General features: G+C 39.6%; 2 protein-coding genes across 2 annotated transcripts; one reads left to right on the top strand and one right to left on the bottom strand.

Annotated features, from left to right (window-relative positions):
* The first annotated feature begins 1,510 nt into the window (after positions 1-1,510).
* ppid (peptidylprolyl isomerase D) lies at positions 1,511-5,962 on the top strand. Its single transcript, XM_028415665.1, has 10 exons — positions 1,511-1,676; positions 2,218-2,358; positions 2,580-2,686; positions 2,778-2,966; positions 3,153-3,275; positions 3,863-3,969; positions 4,093-4,234; positions 4,395-4,481; positions 4,653-4,695; positions 5,427-5,962. The coding sequence occupies exons 1-10, from the start codon at positions 1,592-1,594 to the stop codon at positions 5,513-5,515; spliced, it is 1,113 nt and encodes a 370-aa protein (XP_028271466.1). The 5' UTR covers positions 1,511-1,591; the 3' UTR covers positions 5,516-5,962.
* A 2-nt stretch (positions 5,963-5,964) lies between these two features.
* Positions 5,965-19,104, bottom strand: etfdh (electron transfer flavoprotein dehydrogenase). Its single transcript, XM_028415664.1, has 13 exons — positions 18,888-19,104; positions 18,142-18,300; positions 16,830-17,059; positions 16,413-16,494; positions 15,463-15,581; positions 15,254-15,331; positions 14,770-14,916; positions 12,962-13,102; positions 10,431-10,574; positions 9,444-9,612; positions 8,303-8,485; positions 7,795-8,016; positions 5,965-6,558 (listed from the first exon to the last, which is right to left on the bottom strand). The coding sequence occupies exons 1-13, from the start codon at positions 18,916-18,918 to the stop codon at positions 6,395-6,397; spliced, it is 1,869 nt and encodes a 622-aa protein (XP_028271465.1). The 5' UTR covers positions 18,919-19,104; the 3' UTR covers positions 5,965-6,394.
* Positions 19,105-21,301: the final 2,197 nt, after the last annotated feature.

Here is a 21,301-nt window from a genome sequence, read left to right as displayed (position 1 = left end):
AAAAGACAAAAGAAATCCCAACTCTTTCCACAAATCACGAGCCGATTAATTAAAAGAAGCCACAGACCTTGTTAGAAGCAATTTCACGCAGGAACTTTTTTCTTAAAACGTCAGAATTAAATCTAACTACAGGATTCTCCGCCTCTGGCTGTCTGTAAACATACATCAGTGATGTCAGCAGCATCAGCCTCATTCATCTCATTGTCTGTCCTCTAATGGTTTCATATTTGTTTCTTCTCAGACAGAACATGACAGATGACTCACATAAGTCAAGAGCAAGTTGCACAGAGACAGTCGGAGCTAACACCAGATGGCCCTCTACCACCCACGGCGAACAGAGGACCTGACTGCTAATGAGCTGTGTCAACTTTGATTAAACATATTTTAATCTCTGTCACTGCTTGAATTTAAAACATTTTAACACATCCTCCTGCTGGAATTATGAGTTTTCTTGCAAAATACTACTCATCCCTGAAAATCTATGACTGCAGTTTGTCAGTATGTGCAATATAATATACAAACTTAGCCAACAAGCAATGACGGAGTCTTTCTGTCACACCTTCAATCTGTGGTCATATAACATTTCAGATGTGACTCTAAGCCCCTAAACTGAAGATTCCCTCCTGAAATAACTGTGATTACCTCGTTGGTATTGTTTATCAGAGGTCGTGCTCCCCTCTCAGTGTCACCACCACAGACTTCTCATTCTTATTTGAGGAGCATCTTGTAATCCATCCCCGCCGGCTAAAGCAATCCCACCCCCTTATGTCTGCTGTAGATAACTGTAAAGATTGTTTACCACCAGAGAAACAGCCCATTTTTCATCCAATGAGTTACTGAGCCATCAGTTTATTGGGGTCAGCCACCTGAAGGTGTGTTGAGAGAGATCATTGTATGCATTTTACAGGATTTGGATTGGTTACCTGTAGCTCAGCATCAGCAATCCTTCAGCATTACACGTTTATTAACACAATGAAAGGCTCTGTCAGCCTTCTCTGCATTTACTGTAGGTGGAAAATATATGATATTAGAATATCAAATATTGACAAAAGTCAATATTGTTCATCAAGAAGGTTGGAATTTGTGACAAATAAATGACCTTTTTTGAGTAAATTTGTCAGAAGGCCTTAAAATACAATTCTCTGCTATTGTTTTCCTTGAACAATCTCATTCTGTTTTACACAGTATTTCAGAATTGTTTCCTGTAACTTGCAGAAAAGGTCAAAACTGCAATATTAAAGCATAAACGTCTTTTTTTCGGGGGTAATCATCCTTTAAAAAGACCTTTATTTTGTAAATCTTGACAGGAAATGCATAGATTCGCACAGTAACCAAAATAGATTCACTTTAAAATTTACTTAGGAACATTCTGTAGATAAAATTAATGTTCTTGTCTTTTAGGATCTCAAAGTAAATAATAATTTAACGTTTATATTTGAATTTCTTAATAGTATTATACGAAATGGCTGTTCAGCTTTTATTTTGAAGTTCCCAATCGGAAGTCGTATAGCCATTCATTAAACTAGCTCCTGTGCACCGGCCGGGGACTTTAGCTAGTTTAGGTAGAACGAAGTGTCGATTTGTCCTTAAAATGTCTCACCCAACACCGTCCGACAAGCCTTCAAACCCCGAAAACCCCCGCGTCTTCTTCGATGTAGACATTGGTGGAGAAAGAGGTCAGGACACGGTGAACTTAATGTCAGCTAACGGCTATTTTGGGACACTTTAGCCGTTAGCCTGGTTAGCTTAGCACCATAGTGGAATGTTATAATGAGTTCTAGAAACTAATTATACGTTGAATATAGGAGAGGTTACAAACAAGAAATAAGCTAAGGTGTTAATTAGGACTACTTATGTTTATAAGAGTTTATCTTTGAGCTATTTCTGTGTCAAATAAACGTGTTTAGGGAGGGTGTTTTATGAATGAACCACGTGTAATTGTTTTGTCTATTAAGAATAGTAACCCTAGTTACGGTGTCATGCCGTTGTGGTTTAGTGGTCAGCCATATCATTTAATATTATTAAGTCGCCTAACGTTGCTGATACAGTTTAATTTTAATTATCAAATGTATTATGTAGCTTAATATATTCTGCTGATTGGATTTAATTCATTTATAAGGATCTGGGTACCATAATATCCTGCTTTACTTCGATAATAATCAGCATTATTGTTCAAACAAAAGAGTCTGGACTCACTTGAGTGTTTTGTGTCCACAGCTGGCCGAATTGTCCTGGAGCTGTTTGCTGATATCACCCCCAAGACTGCTGAAAACTTCCGGGCCCTGTGCACTGGAGAGAAAGGCATAGGCACATCGACTGGGAAACCGCTGCACTTCAGAGGATGCCCCTTCCACAGAAGTAAATAACCTTCAAATATGCAAATAATGTCACATTGGAGTCTGCTTACTTTGCCGAATTTTAAACAGGACATGGTACATTTAACCAGTCAGGTAGTTTATGGTAGATTTATGAAATAAAAAGGCTACTCATGATTAAAATACTGGATTTCAGTTTCCTTAATTGAGCCTCTAGTTCTGTACATTTTAAATAATGCATTGTTGTTGTCATCACATTTGCAGTCATCAAAAGCTTCATGATCCAAGGAGGTGACTTCTCCAACCATAATGGCACAGGAGGTGAGAGCATCTATGGAGAGAAGTTTGAAGATGAAAACTTCCACTACCAGGTAAATCAGATTTACCACGACTGCTATGATCATAAATGATGGGGAAAGTTTAACATCTGTGTTTGTTCTCTTTTAAAAAATCTCCATCCAGCATGACAAAGTGGGTCTGCTGAGCATGGCCAACGCTGGGCCCGGCACCAATGGCTCTCAGTTCTTCATCACCACTGTCCCTACACCTCATCTAGATGGAAAGCACGTTGTCTTTGGACAAGTGCTGAAAGGGGTGGGAGTAGTAAAAATGCTGGAGTCCATGGAGACTACAGATGACACCCCTGTTAAGGTAAATGCTTTTTAAGACGGTTAGTATCCAAATTTAAACATTTGTCAAAGACTCACTCTTATAGCATAGTTTTATTGACCCAGTGTTAGCAGATATGATGTATAGATGGAAAATGATTCCACTGGTCCAGTGAGGTATAAATAACTGCGTTCTATCTAAAGTTTCTTCTATCCTGTGCCATCGCAGCCATGTATCATAGCTGAGTGCGGCGAGCATAAGGACGGGGACAGCTGGGGCTTTGCACCAAACGATGGAACAGGAGACACCCACCCAGATTTCCCCGAGGACTCTGACATCGACTTTAAAGATGTAAGTATCAGGGAGGTCTTTGATCTTCAAGGACGCGGGTTAACTCTGGTAGATAGCATCAGACTGCTCTGCAAGGACCAATGTGGCGTTTTTTTGGAAATGTGCTTGTTTACGGTCTCACCCGGAGTCAGGAAAGAAGACTGATATAAATTTCAATATGAAGATCCAGGACGTGTTCAGACTAGCAAACACTTGGTGGAGGGGGAAAAAACAGTTGCTAAACATCTTCAAGGGTTTGTCCCTTAAATAGAGGATGATAGATTATTACTGACATTTTGAATGTGCTCACATTCTTTTGCAGTTTGGAATAAACAAGTTTAAAGTCAGGCAAAACTTTTTTGTTTTTACAGCCTTGTCCCTTCCAATTTCTGCAGACTTTGTTGTGTGTTGGTCTACTTATTCTCAGTGTACTTTGTAGCACTGTAGTATTGCAACCATTAGAAACAATGGTTAAACAGCTAAGTAAGAGCCAAGCTGTGAAAAAAAGACTAAATAATCCTAATTTGTCTTGAAAGGAGTTGTTTTCAAAGAAGAAACAAAGAAAAGCTGAAGTCTCTGAGTTACTTTTCGCTTGCTCTCCATTTCAGGCTGACAAAATTCTGTCTGTGGCTGAGGATGTGAAGAACGCTGGCAACACTCTTTTTAAGAACCAGGACTGGAAAGCTGCAGTCAACAAATACAGCAAAGCCCTCAGGTGATGCATAGACAACGTCACCGTGCTTGTGGTTTATTTTAAGCCACGCTCACATTGCACTGAATGAGAAGTATGAATCTGAGGAGGCACACAGCTTAAACTGAATGACTCTGAACTCTGCAGGTACTTGGAGGCAGGTGGAGATCAACTTGAGGAGGAGGTGCAGCAGAAGCTGGAGCCGGCAGCACTCAGCTGCTATCTTAACACAGCAGCCTGCAAACTGAAGATGCAGCTGTGGCAGGAAGCTCTAGACAGCTGTAACGAGGTGACACGGCACAGAACAAAGCACACCTATACACATCAACACAATTGTCATTGTGTTCTTCCGATTTAGACCCACAAGTCTACACGATAAAGTTAATTGTCTGTTTATGCAACCTATGAATAGTGAAAACACTTCAGTTCATTTTTGTTTTGTCTTACAGGCGCTAGAGCTGAACCAAGCAAACACTAAGGCACTTTTCCGGAGGGCCCAGGCCTGGCAGGGCTTAAAAGAATACAACAAAGCCATGGTAAGAGTGGCTGTTAATGATGAAAGACAGTATTTGGTAGTAGATACAGCAAATCACCAACGCATGTGTAATGTGTAGAAAATATATTTTTATACTGCCGTGTCCTTGTTTAGACTCATGCTGCATTGATTCTTAGGTTGTTTGACTTAAACTTTTTTTGCTTTTTCACAGACCGATCTGAAGAAAGCTCAGAATATAGCTCCAGAAGACAAAGGTCAGTTTCCACCCCCTCCTCCAAATCTCTGTTTACCTTCCCTTGCAGGGTGTCACACAGTAAATATATTTTTGTCTCCAACATTTGCATATTCACTGTATTTATTTTCACATGCATTATTTAAGATGTGCATGCAAGCTCATTTGGATAAATAGTCCCAGAATGCTGGGAAAAAAACTCCTTTTTTTTCGTTCCTAATGTCTGATGAGCCTCTAATTGGACTTACAGAGGAACTGAGTAGGTTATCCAGGACGAAAATGGATCAGTTACTTTGATCACTGTTTTGCTAAGTTAACAGAGTGCCAGTTGTAATCAGTTCAGTTATTTTGAGAGGGGAGAGAGTGTGTTGGGGGAAGTAAAACAGCCCCCCCCCACCGATATGTAAAAGTGAGTGTCCTGGGTAGAATTCTGCTCTCTGCAAATCTGAGTTATTCTCTGCTTTTAGACAGTGTTGCACTGCTCTTTTGATATTTTAAGCTGCAGTTTATTGGCTGCCGGCAAGAAGATAAGCGTTATCAGTGCGCTTCATGCTCTGTGTGTGCCTCTAGGAGCAGGCTGTCTTTTTAAGGAAGATTCATACTGTGCAGAAAAAACAGGCAAAATGTGGCAAAGTGGACACATGGGGACTAAAAAAAAAACAATGTTTAAAATCTTAATATTTAGAGTGAAACTGTATCCATTGCAGACTAAGAAAGGATTCGACTCACAGACTCACTTCTTTCTTTTGACAGCTATCAGCAATGAAATGAAGAAAGTTCACCATAAAATCCAGGAGGAGAAGGAGAAAGAAAAGAAAATCTATGCCAAAATGTTTGCGTGAACAGTTGGATTTCAGTATTTCTGCTGAAATGCAACAGTTCACTGCATCACTTGCATCATGATCAACACTTGAGGTTCTTTGCAGTGGAAGCTGCACTTTAATGGATAAGTATTCTAATCAGGTCAAAACTGTTTTTTTCCCATTGGACAGGGATTTTCATGGTTTACAGCAGATACATTTCTCACTATCATTTAAGAAGGAAGTCACTGTCCTGAGGTTTGACCTGCCTTGATTTGAAGTGTCATCACTATATTGGATAGCTTGAGTATTAGTCTGATGCCTGACTGATTCCACTGTGCTGAAAAACTGGCTTAACACTGGCTTTTGTTCTGATGTTTTGAGGAAGGTTAGTGAAGAAGGGTGTGAGTCTGTGTATCATTTTAATGTTGGGGTTTTCATTCAGTACATTTGTTTTGTGTTTTTTTTACAGAGGTCAATAAAACATAAGATACCTGTAACATCTTCTTTATTCATTACTGTGACACTGTCAACTAGTATTATGTACAATACTGTATGGATACAAGCCTGTCAAAATATTAGTGCTGTAATAAACCTTAATTTAAAAACATGTTGTTAAATTACTGAAAACCAACTATTACAATTTATGTTAAATGCCCCATAAAGAGAAAGAAATCTGCGTACTGTGACTTCATGGTCCTGCACAAGTTCCAATGTGCCCAATATAATTTACCAAGTACTGTTTATCAAAAATTTTTTTTGATATTCTCACAGATTATTTTGTACCCACAAAGAGCTACACAGATATTTTAAGCTTTGATATTTAGGCACATTTGCCGAACACCGGCAAGTACTGCAACCCTGAATGTGACAAAAAGTCAAAATATATATATAAAAAAAAAACAACTAATAATCAGAGGTTTACATTCCATTGTAGGCTGGTCCTCCGCCACCTTCAGGCACCACCCAGTTGATGTTTTGGCTTGGGTCCTTAATGTCACAGGTCTTACAGTGGACACAGTTCTGTGCATTGATCTGCAATCTCATCCCCTCTCCTGTTTCTAAGGGAACATACTCGTACACGCCTGGGGAAATAGGTGGATAAGAGACATTGAAATAGTTAGAAAACTGACACATTACTAGAAACACTGTCATCAATTAGTTCAAAAAAGGTGCAACATTGGAAATTGACACATTTAGCCTGATGGTAGTTAGCTTTGTCTGCAGTAATTTCTCTTTAAAACATTTTTAAAGACATGTAGCAGATCTTGTGGACATATGTCAAGGCAATGCAAGACTTCTCACATTCACTATAGTGCTATTAACACCACAGTAATATTAGCAGCTTAATTACCACTGCCTGCAACAATGCTTGTGACCCTGAAGGAGAAGTTATGTCCTCTAAATTCTAGAAGTCCTTTCCTGTTTTTTATGCCGCCATCACCATTTCACAAATTCTATAGAAAGTGTTGAATCACGCCAGCCAACAATGCCATTCCCTCAACCATTTAGAAAAATAATTAACCTTGCTGACCCAAAGCTGAAATGTGTACAGACTTGCTGGAGTAATTGCTGCACAGCTTTATCCAATCTCCAGTGCTCTTTCTGGCTCGCTCAACGGGCCACAAAGAAAGAGCACAACTGTCGTGCTGCATTTTGCTTCTACGCTAGCACAGCTACAGGCCACACATCATTAGGTTTCAAAGTTTCCCAAGAATTCACATGGAGCCAGTGTCTGAGAGACAGACTAATGACTGGTGGCACTCAAAATGAGATTGACAAGGCAAATAACCAGAGTGTGCCTGACGTGTTTAACACACATTCATCAGCCAAAAACAATGGCCAACATTTGTTTATTTATTTATTTATTATAAGTTTGTGGCAGTTAAAAATGAAGTTCTGGTTTCTGATCATTTTAGCAGAGACTTGACATCCACCAGCCAGCAGCAAAACCTGGAGTTTGTGTAGCAAAACCCATCCTCCCACAAGCTTTCTCAGCCATTTCTTTGCTCTAGTACTGGAATAATTAGTCATTAGGAGGCTAAGAGAGAACTAATTTTACACAATTTTGATAATGGATCAATTCTCAAAGGGTCTGACTTTACAAATATGAAGATTTGACATTTTTGTGAAATGGTTTTGCTTGAAAACAAGCAAAAACGAAGAGTTCACCTTAAGTTGTTGTTGTTTTATTCTGAATCTATATACAACAAAGCAGAGAGCTCAGTTTCACACAATAGCATGTGGAAAAGATTAACTCTTATCTGATAAATAGATGTCTGTGTGTGTGGTATACGCTTCAGTCGCCATGTCGGTGATACCTGCAGGGCAGAAGCGTTGTTCGGGTCCGTCGTAAATGGCCAAGTTCCTGGCGACTGGGATGCTGTCATCTTTTAAGGTCAGATGCGGGGGCTGGTCCCCCTCATGGTTGGTACCACTCAGGGCCACGGAGGAGAGCAGGTCAAAGCTTATCTTGCCGTCGGGCTTGGGGTACTCAATTGGTGTGCAATCTTTAGCCGGTTTCAGCTGGTTTGCATCAGTGCCTGAGACAGGTTGAGCACAGCTGGTTATGAAATGTTGATTTTCTTTGCCACGATAAGCTGACCTTGGACCTCACCTAAAGATTACACTGTTTGTGCCAGTCCGCAGGAACAAAAAGTAAAATATTGGTGCACTGTACATTCAGGTAAGGTCATGGACAGTGCTCAGAGTTTTCCACATAATTGTGTATTCAAGTCAGAAGTCGCCTCTTGTGTATTATTATACCCACTAACAGTTATTAAAAAGTCTCTGCAAAGGTGTGCAGTGATTCCACTCGACAATACTCACCACAGTGTTTCAGAGTCCAAGGCTCTTTTCCTCTGAGGACCCAGTAGAAAACTCCAGTGTAGATCATACCGCCATACAGGCCAAAGTAATTGTGGAAGGATGGCCTGATGTTTCTCACTGAATACAGCTCCTTCCATACCCATGATTTCTTAAGGGCCTCAGCATACTCAGGTAGATGGAGTCCTAAGAAGATTAAATAATAACATTTATTTTCTGCTCTGCTGTTGTCATGTGTTCTTTTCTGCACATCTGCGGTACAGAGCTCCAGTCAAAGACTGCATTTCTACTTATTTCCAAGAATATTTGATCATTTACTTGGAAATAAGTAGTACCAAGCACATCTCAGTGGGGCGCCTGTGATTTCCTTATCAACTAAGACAGAGTTCCTTTTTAAACAGTTTTTCATGCACATTGGAGTCTGTGATTTGAGTGAACCAACAAACATTTTTTATTTCCTTGTTTTCATTTGTTATGTTGTCACAATGCTTTAGAAAATGACCAAAACTGTGCAAAAGGCACTTTATTAAACTAAAACAGTACAGCTCTACAAAGACCATTTGTCATATCCGACACTGTGTTTCATGTTCTTATTAAGGCGACCAGCCCGTCTTTTCTGAAAGTGAGTCATGGCTCTTATAACAGCTCCCCCCATGACATTTTATTGACACTGTAGTTCTTTGATTGATACACCTGCAGTTTGAGCACAAAGTTCTCCCTTCACTGTGAGTTCACTGTGACCCTCCACAGCCGCTGTTTTCCATTTATTCTGCCATACCCCCCGTTTGCGATTATATAACTTAAATTTATGTACGTTGAAACCTTTTATTGTGTTTTTGAAAGCACAATTTATGCACTGATATATAAAAAGTTTTATCCAAAGTAGTTATTAGCCTAGCAAAGACCCCCGATCTCTTGCCTATCCTGGCCACAGCATCAGGCAACAAGAAGAGTAACGTGCTTTATTCCAAGAATGCAGCTCCTAAAGGACAGTCAAAGCTCATCCAGTGGTATTACACAAGAGTAATGCAGGTTCATTTCTCCTCTAAAGAGCTACACTCCAATGATGGAGGAACTGGAATTAAATACAAAACCAGCTGCCGCTGGTGCTATCATGATTATTAGTGGGTTTTAAATTCTGTACCTGCCGTTTCTGAATCCAGGCTCTCTGCTGTGACTTTGGGGAAAATGGCCTCAGCAGCCAACATGCCACTCTTCATAGCTGTGTGGGTGCCTTTGATCTTTGGGACGTTCATGAAACCAGGGCTGCAGCCAATCAGCAGCCCTCCAGGGAAAGTCAGCTTTGGGATAGACTAAAGAGGAAGAGGAAAGAGTTTAAGCCCATTTCGAACTTTCTTGTGTTCTACTTTCGGAGCCCTAAAAACTTCTAACTGGAATTTAAGAATTTTCTTACTGACTAATAAGCTGTAACCTAGTTACATAAGATGTGTGTATCCACAGTGCCTCCATCTTTTCAACTAAAAAACAATTACCAGATGCTGATACACAGGCAATATTGTATATACCATTGATGATAAACTCTAACCATTTTAATAAATTATATTTAGCTGCTTAATTTGGACCCAGGCAGAGTTTTTTTTTTCTGGTGCAAACCTACAGCTGGATCAGAAAAAACACAAGATTGCCTAGAAGTCCTCTGCTGCCTTGTCCTTCAACTCCACCTGGGAGATCCTGAGGGGTTCCTAGTCCACGTGGAATAAATGTTCACCCTCATCCTGTTCTGCGTCTGCTGGAGCCTTCTCCCAGTTGGACATGTCTGGAAAGCCTCCACATTCATTCAGCCAAGGACCCGACTCGCTTACTGACCTTTCCTCAGGGATGAATGCAGTGACTGTGTGCACTTTTTATCCACACATTCATATTTAAATGGCAATTTTTCTTATGCACTATAAAAAAAATGATACAAATAACGACAGGTATTTAGTGCCAAATAAAATAAGTGTTTGAGAATGTCCACAGTGTACTTGCCTTGCTGTGAAACAGATTACACACACAGCTTCACAGGATTGCAAATCAATTTGATGTGCACCATCACACATTTCACTTTTCAGTAGGGACAACTTTTAATTTGTTGGCTTGGATAATAAAAACATAACGCACACACACATACCTGAAATCCTCCTTCATTCAGGGCCCTGGCTCCATAAGCAATCCTATGGCCTCCTTCCAAAGTCGGAGCAACGAAAGGGTGGTGCTTCCAGCGCTGGAACTCTCTGAAGGGACTCAAGTAAGGGTTGGTGTAGTCCAGACCAACCTGTGGTAAGAATAACAATTTCCACTTGAGCAATGGCATCACCTACAGTAAGTGTGACCATTCTGCCCCTCAGAGACCCATTATAAACCATAAGGTGGGTGAAAAATGTCAAATTTAAACAGAGACAGTAAAAAAAAAAAAAGAAAGAAAGAAAAAGCCTCGAAATATATTAATACAAGAATACAAGTTGTTGAAGGGTAGCTAAAAGTGTATGTGAGTCGTATTTAAAAAGTAGGATGTGTTTAATTTGGTATAATTACATGTAGAAACTATTTTGGGATAAAATAAATTTGCAGAATATTTAAACTTTAAACTTTGAATATAAATTGGAGTGTTCTTGAAGTGCAGAAAGAGGAAAATAATTTAATGATTTCTATCAAGAACTAGTAGAAGGTCACATATAAAGGATTTTAAAGGATATTTTCTATTCATTTTAATGGGATGAAAAACTTAAAAGGCCCAAAAAAACAGCTGAACAATTTGATGAATGATTTTCATTGATAGCTTAAATTATAGTACAATTATAACAAACCAAAACATGGAATGATAAAATAAAAACAGCAACAGTGTGCAGAGACTCCACAACTAACAGAATGAGATCTATATGACTGTTCTGAGGAAGTAAAAAAAGACAAATTAAAATGAAAGCCGTGAGTTCAGAAAATCTGTTGCTCGTCTCAGCATTCACAGCAAGTATCAGAGGACAAACTACACCAGGTAAAGGACTCTTCTGAGGTTACTCTGTGATGAGGTATAGATCGAAAGGATGAACTTAAAGTACATGTTGAAAGTGAAGACACACTGAGACACAGCTTGTTTGATATGTGGCCAAATTAACTGAGTGGACAAGAAAGACCTTGGTCATGGAGGTCAGACCTGCCAGGGATTTCATGATAGCGCTTCTGTGAGTTTCCATTGACAGTTTCTCAGTCGCTTCGGTGCATTTCTCACACCACTATTTACATTTGCACAACCTCCACAACATTTAGTCATTTGTGCACATCCCTATAAAACTGAGGCCTCATTTCATTGTTTGAGTAATTAGATGCAAAAATGTTTCTTAAATTAAACAATTTCTTTCAGGTGAACTTCAGCTTTCACTGATGAGAAGGGGTTTGTGAAGCATTGGTGGCTACCAGTGATAAGCCACTTCTCCATAGTCAGTCAGAGCTGAATGCCATGAACACCCACTTTACAAGCATATATGAACCAAGCAGGTCATAGTGTGCTCCATTTCTACAATACTGTGACACAGATATAGAAGGTCAGCCTTGTGGAAGAGTGGTGAGAATGCGGTGAGGAAGAAGAGGCCAATTACACAGGCGGTATGAAATCAGGGCTCCAATTGTGGCTCATGTTGTCAATCAAGGCCTCACAATGGCTGAGGCTGGTCGAAGAGTGCAGCCAAAAGTGAGAGAACCACTATAAATGCAATTATTCAAATTTTTTTTTGGGAGAACGGGTGTGTAATGGACAGTAATTTAGCACTAAACTATCTGCACTGCACTACTCTCATGTCATACAGCTTTACTGCAGCACAGATTTAGTGTGTTGTATTACAAACAATGACAAGGTTGTAAAATATTCAGTATCTTAAACTCAGTTACCTCACTAAAAACAGTAATGTTTAGTCATTGTAGTTCCCAGATGGCTGTGGAGTATATAGTGCTGTCTTTTTGCATTAGAAAACACCTAAGGAGTAAACTGTCATAATAAAAACATGACAAAGCCATTTGGCTGTCTTGATGACAGACACTTTCATCGACATGAATACTTCTTTTTGAGGAAATAACTATCAATTTTGCACAAGTGACATGCTTTTGCATTTTATCAGCTAGGAAATGCACTAACTGTTGTGCAAATGTAAATAGTGATGTGAGAAATGCACCAAAGTGACTGGTAAACACTGTAATAACTCAAATAGAAGCACACAATCGGCACACAGGACTTGACTGTAGAACTGACTGTCCTAGTGCTAAAACTGCAGAACTGAATTCAATTAATCAACAGTGGGAAAGCTTTTCACCAGCGTTCGCCCCGTCAGTCTGACAGAGCTGGAGACAAGAAGTCCATTTGTGCAGAATGGCAGAGACATTGGTAAGATATAAACCTGCAATCACTGTCAGTGTACTTCAGAATGAAATGGCTCTTTCTGACTTTATTTATATAACATTTATCAATGTCGTGCCACTTTGTCAAATGTTTACTTTATTTCTTATCATCTCTGCAGGAAACACACACAGAACACTTTCAATACATGTTCAATGTCAGTGTATACTTACTGTGTATAGGAAAAAAAATCTGCAACTCAATAACTCTCGAAGTTATACAGATGTCTTGTGTATTTTAAAGGGTGTCAACATCATAATGTTCATTAAACCACTCACCACAAAGCCCAAGGCTACTAGAGGCTCTCCTTCATTCAGGTGATACAAGAAGGATCCTCCGTATGTGTTTCTGTTCAAAGGCCAACCCACAGAATGCTCCACTCTGCCTGGCCTCCACTTCTTCTCATCGATCATCCACACCTTAAAAAAGAACAGGACAGAAAATCTATCAATCATAAGAATGTGTTTTTTTTTGTTTTGTTCTCCTTCCTTAGCCTTTTTTTGACTTTATATCCTATAAACAAAGAAAATTGTTGCTGTAACATTATTTATTTATCATATTATTCATTATTTAACTTAATAACACCACTTTTTTATAAGGAATCCTTAAATTACTATAAATAGTCTAAGCCAGGGATTATTCATAAATAAAATATAAATAAATAATTCATGACACCACTGCTGTGCTACATGTGCAAATACTCTCTTTACTTTAAAGTTACTCCCTTCCTCAGATCCTGATCCTGATGCTGTATGAAACTGCAAGCGTGTAAAACTCAGGGAAAAAACTCTATGAACAGCTGGAAGCACAAACTGAACTTCAGTTCCTGTCTATGTTTTGTCAAAACTGAAAATGTGTGTGGACAGCAGCAGGATCTGCTGCTTTCTGCACAGTGAAGCAGAGGGCAAACGGTAATACATTATTGATGAAATATGTAAACTTTATCTGATGAAAGTGGAAACACTGACAATTTACACACTTATATTTTGTACCACGTGTTGCTGGTGTAGCACTGATAATTAGGGATGTCCCGATCCGATCACGTGATCGGAAATCGGGCCCGATTACGTGATTTCAGACTCGATCGGATGGGTTAGGATGTTACCTCCCGATCAGGACTCGGATATATATTTATTAGGGCTCTCAAAGTTAATGCCTTCTGTGCAGGGTGGCTCTGTGTCCTGTAGTGTAGGGGTATGACTAGGCCTGTCGCGATAAACAATAAATCAATTAATTGCACGATAAATTAAGTTTTTTGGCCGCGATAAATTACATTTGCATGCTGGTTTGTTTTCCTCTCTTTCTCTCTCTCTCCCTCTCGCTGCCAAAGAGACTGGATGACAAAAGGCGTCACTCCGGTGCGTTGAGCGTATAAAGGCCGTCGGACTTTATATGTCCCGCGGCTTCTGTCTTAAAATGTGTCAAATCAACAGGTAGTTCTTATTTTTTAAACTCATTGTGTAACGTTTACGGGATGTTCTGAGCAGACCACTGTCAGCTCGCTGTCTGCGTCGCCACGGTGCGTCACAGCGCTGCAGGGCTTGTACATTACAGCAACACAGAGAGCTGTGAAGCTGCACAACACCGTTTCAACACTTTGCCACAATTCAACACGACACTAAACATGCTCATGTATAGAACCTGCTCTCAGAGAGAGTCCGCGTTGTAAGCGTTGAACATAGTCGCAAAACGACAATATTATCGATTATCGCAATAATTTCTCTTGGCAATTAATCACCCAGCAAAATCTGTTATCATGACAGGCCTAGGTATGACAGTTGCTTTTGGTGCAAGGTCTCGATGAGCTACTGCTATTCCTATCCTAATCCTAATCCTATTTACCGCCTTTATAGAGAATCTTGAAAGTATCGGATCGGGACTCGGTATCGGCAGATACTCAAAATCAAATGACTCGGACTCGGACTCAAAGGCAAAAAAACCTGATCGGGACATCCCTACTGATAATGGGAAGTATTTATTTCCTCACCGTGACATTCCTACTCTTACTCTTGTGGTTGACCAGACTACAAACAACAAAGCCTCTCCAAGGCATTAGATGAATGCAGTTATTATAAAAGTTATTTACCTCCTTCAGGCCAATAGCGTAGGTCTGGGGTTCACAGTTCTCACGCAGGTTGAACTGCTTGTACAGCTGCTTAGCCAAGTGGCCATGGCAGCCCTCTCCAAACAATGTGACTTTAGCATGGAGCTCCATTCCCCTCTCGAAAACATCCTGATGCAATAAAAGAACATGATGTATCAATACATGCAATGAAAGAGTTTGAAAGTTATTAACTCTATTACATAAGTTGAGTTGCTGGTGCAACCATCACTGAATTGCTTTTCCCATGTTAATTATGCAATGAAAAATGACCTACTACATGGAGATTAAAAAAAGAAGAAAAGAAATCCATAAATATTTTATGTGTATAAATTATACTCTTCATTGCTCTGACACAAAACTAATTTACCCAATTATGAATAATGTAAGTTGGTTTGTTTGCCTTCCATTTAAGAAAACATCGCCCTAACAACAAGCTTAAATACAGTAAAAGTTTACTGCCCATTACCTTTGGTGACCCATCCTTGGCGATGCCTACATCATTAGTGGCAATTCCTTTCACGCTTCCATCTTCATGAAATAAAACCTTTACATTAATGTAGAACAAGAGTACATTTACTAACTGAAATATTTGTATTTCATGGACAAATAACAATAGTTTGTTGTTTTAAGTTGTTGTTACTGGATATAAAGAGTCACTCTAAGGGAAGGTCTCACCTCAGATGCAGCATATCCAGGGTAGAGCTCCACTCCAAGCTCCTCAGCCTGCTCCCCCAGCCAGCGCACAAAGTTCCCTAGTCTCACTATGTAGTTCCCATGATTCTGCATGGGCAGGCCTACAGACGGCAAGAAAAATCATGCGCACAAGCTCAGTACTGTGGCTGTCTCAATGTTTGATCAACAAGCTGGCCTAAAGTTTTCACAGAGGCCGTCACCCGTGTCCAACTCATGAATTGGTAAAAGGATGCTGCAAAAATAATGTTATGTTGACCATAGGGAGCTTGAGGCTGACGCGTGATTGTTTTAAGTAACAGCCCTGTGATCAGATCATTCTGCATGTTTCTGTTAATGGTGTCAAATCCACCAGGGTCAGGAGGTGTACATAATAAATCATTATCTCTAAAGCCAATGAGGGGACAAAAAAGCCTTACTTTAGGCTTTTACACGTCACCTTTCCATCTTTTCTTGCTTTGATCTAATAGGTTGGTGTCCTTTTTTTATTACGTACTGTGACACTTGTTAGCTTGTTGAAAAGCATTCAAATCAATTATAGATGTACAGGTTTTTAAATGACCAAACTTAAGTTGAAGATGAATGGTTCCTAAAACCTAAAGAAAATCATAGTAAGTTCCTGCTGATTTAAAATTTCAATAGTATGACAGTGCCCCCAATGAATCTTGCATCTTCCAAATATGTCCTTCAAATTTCAATTACGTCTGATCATCGAACATGTCAGCTGCTGCATCCTGTTCCGTCTACCCTCAAACGTGCTTCAGGCCTCAATCTTTCCAAGTCATAAATAACAGACTATGCCAACATGAATAAAACATTCTCTGGGCATGGCAAAACCTCTTAATACTTGAACACGAATACTGTGTGGATGGCTCAGTGAAAAGTGAAAGAACATTTCATCATATGTATTTAAAAAAAAGAAAGAGACGTTTTACCTGGTAACATAGGGACAGGGATTCTGTGTTTCTCTGTTAAAATGCTGAATACATCCTCAGTCACTGGAGTGTTCAGAGGTGCCTGAGGTAAGATAATTATGAATATAGCACATGTTGTTGAGAGGTTGATATTCATTATGTTATGAATCTAACTAAATTAAGAGTTTGAGTGTTAGTAAATTGTGATATATATATATATATATATATATGGGTTTTTATTGAGAACTAAATAACACATAATGTTGACATATATTATATACCTATATCCAGAAAAGTGTTGACAACAATATATGACATGCATAATGTCATATATTATGCAACATACAAGCACATAATGCGCCTATGTAACCCTCCTTTAAAGACCACCTTTGTTGACCTATACACACACACAGGTGAACTGTTGAAAGAGACACTTACTCCTCGTTCCTTCCAATCAGGAAAGAGCTCACAGAGGGCGCTGGGTTCTAGACAAGCTCCTGACAGAGTGTGTGCTCCAATCTGAGAAGCCTTCTCCACAAGGCACACTCGCAGCTCTTTCTCGTGTTCATTGGCTAGCTGCTTCAGACGAATGGCTGCTGAAAGACCAGCAGGGCCTCCGCCAACTATCACCACATCTGCCTCATCGGCAAACCTCTCCATTTCCATACCTGGAGAAGACACAAGAAGAACTATTCAGGGAAATCTACATAAGAGAGAGGTTCTCCACTTGACTCAGGATTAAATATTTTTAGATAGAATAAATGCAACCATGTAGGGCAAATTTGACCTCTGCCTTAAAGCAAAACGTACAACTTAATTATGAGTTATTACTGTGAAGGTAGTGCAAAAGATTTACAGAAGTGAAGTTTGTTAACTGGGATGTTCAGGATTGTCAGCTGGCATGTGGCTTGTGACAAGTAGGCTCAATATTCAGTTTTGTGCTCACACTAGAGTCAATGGACTGAGGACCTGCTGCAAGCATCTAAAGGTGTGAGGAACCCATATGAAACAGATATTGGTATAAGTTAGAGGTCGACCAATACTGGTGTATTGTGATTCTTCGGCCGATGCTGTTTTTTTTTTTTTTTTTTTTTTTTTTTTTTTTTAATCAGGGCAGCTGGTATATGAGGCTGATTTTTTTCCCCCTATCAATACCATCGTTGCCACACAATATGAAGGCCTTTAAGAATTTAAAGGGACCCACCCCACCAGGAAACACAGCTGGTTTATGGCTTGCTATCCTCACAGTGCTAGTGCACGTGTTCCACAACAACACTGCGCTGCCCGCACATGCGCCTCTCTATTAACAAGCCTTATATATTCCGGCATTGGCCGATGTCAATTATTGAAAAATGACCAAATATGTCGACCTCTAGTATGAGTGCAAAAAATCAGTATCTAATCTTGAGGTACAAATAACCAACTAAAAGCTGTGCAAGGATGTTCTACTATGTGTCAATAAAATTCTGTGATTGACTTTGTGGTGCAAAGGTTTAGACTAGGTTTAACACAATCAATCTAGATAATTATTTACCCTGAATGCTGTGCAGTTATGTTTTTGGAAAACAGCACAAGGATGTAATTTTGGAGTGGGAGTGCAACAAAGACTTATAGACATGTTTACATAAAACAAAAGCAGATAATTATACAAAAAAACTCAGCCCCACAAGGAGTTGAAGTGATGTCTGTGTTTATCAGCAAAATTCTGTCACTAATACTTCAGACAAAACTGAATAATACAGTCACTTACCCTCCCATCGTGGATCCTTTTCTCGAGGATGGATGGTGTAGTGTGTAGTGATGCGGGGTGTTGACAAAGAAGAGCATGTCCTCCTGTGTACTGTTGTGTACAGCTGAGGGGCAGTATGCTTTGCCTTTATGGTTTTAAATACCCTAATACACCTGTGGGCTGCATGAGAAGAAAAAAAATACAAATTCAGACCAGAGGGGAGTTGATTAAGCTGACAGTCTGATGGATTTCTAAACACTAACAAAAAAGGTAATAGATAAAATAGCACAGGGACCCCAACACACTGATGTATGTATATATAGAATACCCCACAGCTGGACCTTCCCAGACAAGACCCATGTGAGCTGGTAGTTTAACTAGTGGGAAGATAAGAATAAAGCTGGTAATAAACATCCTTCTCACGTAGTAAATGCATAGCTTAACTGACAAAACAATGAACACCCACTAGCAACAAAAGTGCATTTCCTAAGAAAGTCGTAACAGATCAAGGACATTGTTCAAGTGACCTATATATTGGTTCACCTTTAACCTACATATTAGCTCGATGCTAACTTAGGTAAGCATGCTAGACTTTCAGGCTAATGCTAATAGTAGCGTGTGTAGAAAATACTTCAATCAGACACAAGGGAGAACATTATGATTTGCACATATAGAAAATACAAAAGCAACTATTTATGAGAGTTGACAAAATAATTAGTCACAGGCACGCAAAAAAGTGTTAGCTAACCGGCTCTTAGCTGACGTACCTTGACATGGATATCTGCTAGCAGGAAACATTCTGTGTCAGCTAGTGCGAGCTCACTAGCAGACAGCAGGGTTATGTTTTAAAATCTGCTGAATGCAATTTGTCCTCACTTTGATAGCAGCGCAGAGCTTGTGTAACCGTCCTGCTCAGCAAACAAACACTCGCACAACACACGTCTCATAACACAGACATTCAGCAGCGTCAAAAGCTGCGCTGCTGCGTAAGCAATCACGTAACCGGACGAACTGCGCAGGTGCAGATCTATGCACTACTACGCTACGGAAAGCCTGTGCAGTGAACATGAGATGGTGAAGTGCACAGTAGTAGGAGTCAGGCGAAGGACGGCGGAGCAACAGGCGTGATATTGAAACTGTCCCTCCAGGCCACCGTCCAACAACAGCAGGGGGGACACTAAAGGATTACTATTACTATTAACAAACATTTGTCATGAATTAATATTAGATCTAACTCTTTAGCGTGCACAATTTAAAGGTAAAGGTAGGGAAACAGTATAAATGTAAATATATGTCAACTGAAAGTTGATTAAATTTAAAGTTTACACAGATGCCATTAAGTCTACTTAACCTGTGTTTATATTTTTAGAGGGAATGAAACATTGACTGTAGTTAGGATTATTAAAAGGTGAATTATCCATCTAAAAATAGTTTAACACTGTCAGTAAAGAAGAAATTTAAACTAAAAACTAAAAAAATCTTGGTTTTATTGCGACATTTCCCAAAGTGTAGCATAGTCATCTGGGTTAGCTTCTGCAGATGTCTGACAGTAGCTGAAATTACTGGCAGTGAGAGTTTTGACAGTACTAAAGCTAAAGGCGGTACATTTGTATTGAAACTAAAAGGATGTAACAATTATTTTTTTTATTTACCTCAAACAAGCGAACCATTCTGTTAGCCGATGCTAGCATTTGTCCACTAGCCTACCACAGAGGAGGCTCAACAAACTCTAAATTTGAAGATGCACACTAAATTGACTGAGAGTGTTTGATACAGATCAGTTAACTCTGACTAGGTTGAGCCTGAGTTAAGCGCATGCATGCGATTATGAGAAAGACATCATCAATGGAGCCCTGATACCACGATTCACTGATGACAACAGCAGCTGGTTCAAAAAGGTTCCTCCATCTTCTCCTTTATGTTGGAAATACAGTCATCATCACATGTAGCCAATTTTATTTCAAAAGTAATACGGACTGAATGTGACTAAATGAGAGAATGAAACAGTTTTATTTCCCCTTTAATAATTACACAAATATAATATATATAATATTGTTGGAATCAATGTACATAAGTTATCCTACTTTTACTTCATTATATGAGTTACATCTTACGTCGTTATATGAGTTACATCTTACTCTTTATGTGTGCCTAATGATTTAAGTATCTTGCTGTGTGTAGTATCATTTAACCTGTTGATTTATGCTTCTATTTGAGTTAACCTAAATCACATGAGTGTTTTATATTTGAGTTAACCTAAATCACATAAGTGTTTATGTTTGAAGGTATGCTTACTCTAGTTGAACTTTGACATGTCTATACAGCATGGTATGTGCAGCTTAACCACTTTACAACAGGTCAAGACTGGAGAAAGAACAGAGGCCGAAGATGACACACACACACTTTCACACAGAGCTTGTTGAAGATGTTCAAGGACATCGTAAAACGAAACTAAGATTTGTGATGCATGAACCCTTTGTCCCTTAGTAACTATGTATTAGGGCGTTCCCAACTAATAAAAGGCTTGGAGAACCCAGAGCTGCTTCAGAGTGGCGTGGGAGATTGTAACTGAGCAGTCTCTGGTCACTCTCCTTGCAAGTAAAAAGATATCTAACTCTCTGTGTCTCTTTTGTGCAGGTTGTGTAATACAAATGTTTGGGGTTTGAACCTAACATTTAATTGGTCCTTCGAGCCGGATTCCAAGATACCTGACGATCCCAGCGAACGAGGTGAGATCCAGAGAAAGACAGTGGCCACTGCTTGAGACCCTTTCCGGGACTGGTCCCTCCCTCGTGGGCTGGGGTCCGATGGTTGACGGAAAGTCCAGGAGACACAGACGAGTGTGAGTATAGATTTCCTTAAAAAGGGGGAATGTGTGAAAGACGCGCGCAGTAAAAGATAAGAAGTACAAGAGGATAGTGAGATCCTCTGTGTGTTAAAGAAGTGACAAGAGGATAGTGAGATCCTCTGTGTGTTGAAAAAGTGAATAAAACCCTGACAATTCTAGACTCTATCAGGTCAAGTAAAAAAGTCCGCAGGAGGGTAGACTCCCCTAGTTTAAAACGACTAGTTAAATTCTACGTAGGTCAGCGGAACCTGTTTGGCAACTGTGTTAAAATTAAAAGTAAAAAGTGAAGTGCACGTTCGAACAAAAAGGTGTGAAAGTGAATGTGTGAATGGA

This window comes from Parambassis ranga, chromosome 10 (assembly GCF_900634625.1).
Source record: "Parambassis ranga chromosome 10, fParRan2.1, whole genome shotgun sequence".
NCBI lineage: Eukaryota > Metazoa > Chordata > Actinopteri > Ambassidae > Parambassis > Parambassis ranga.
Note: the sequence above shows the minus strand (reverse complement) of the source record. Positions and strands in the feature narration are given on the sequence as shown.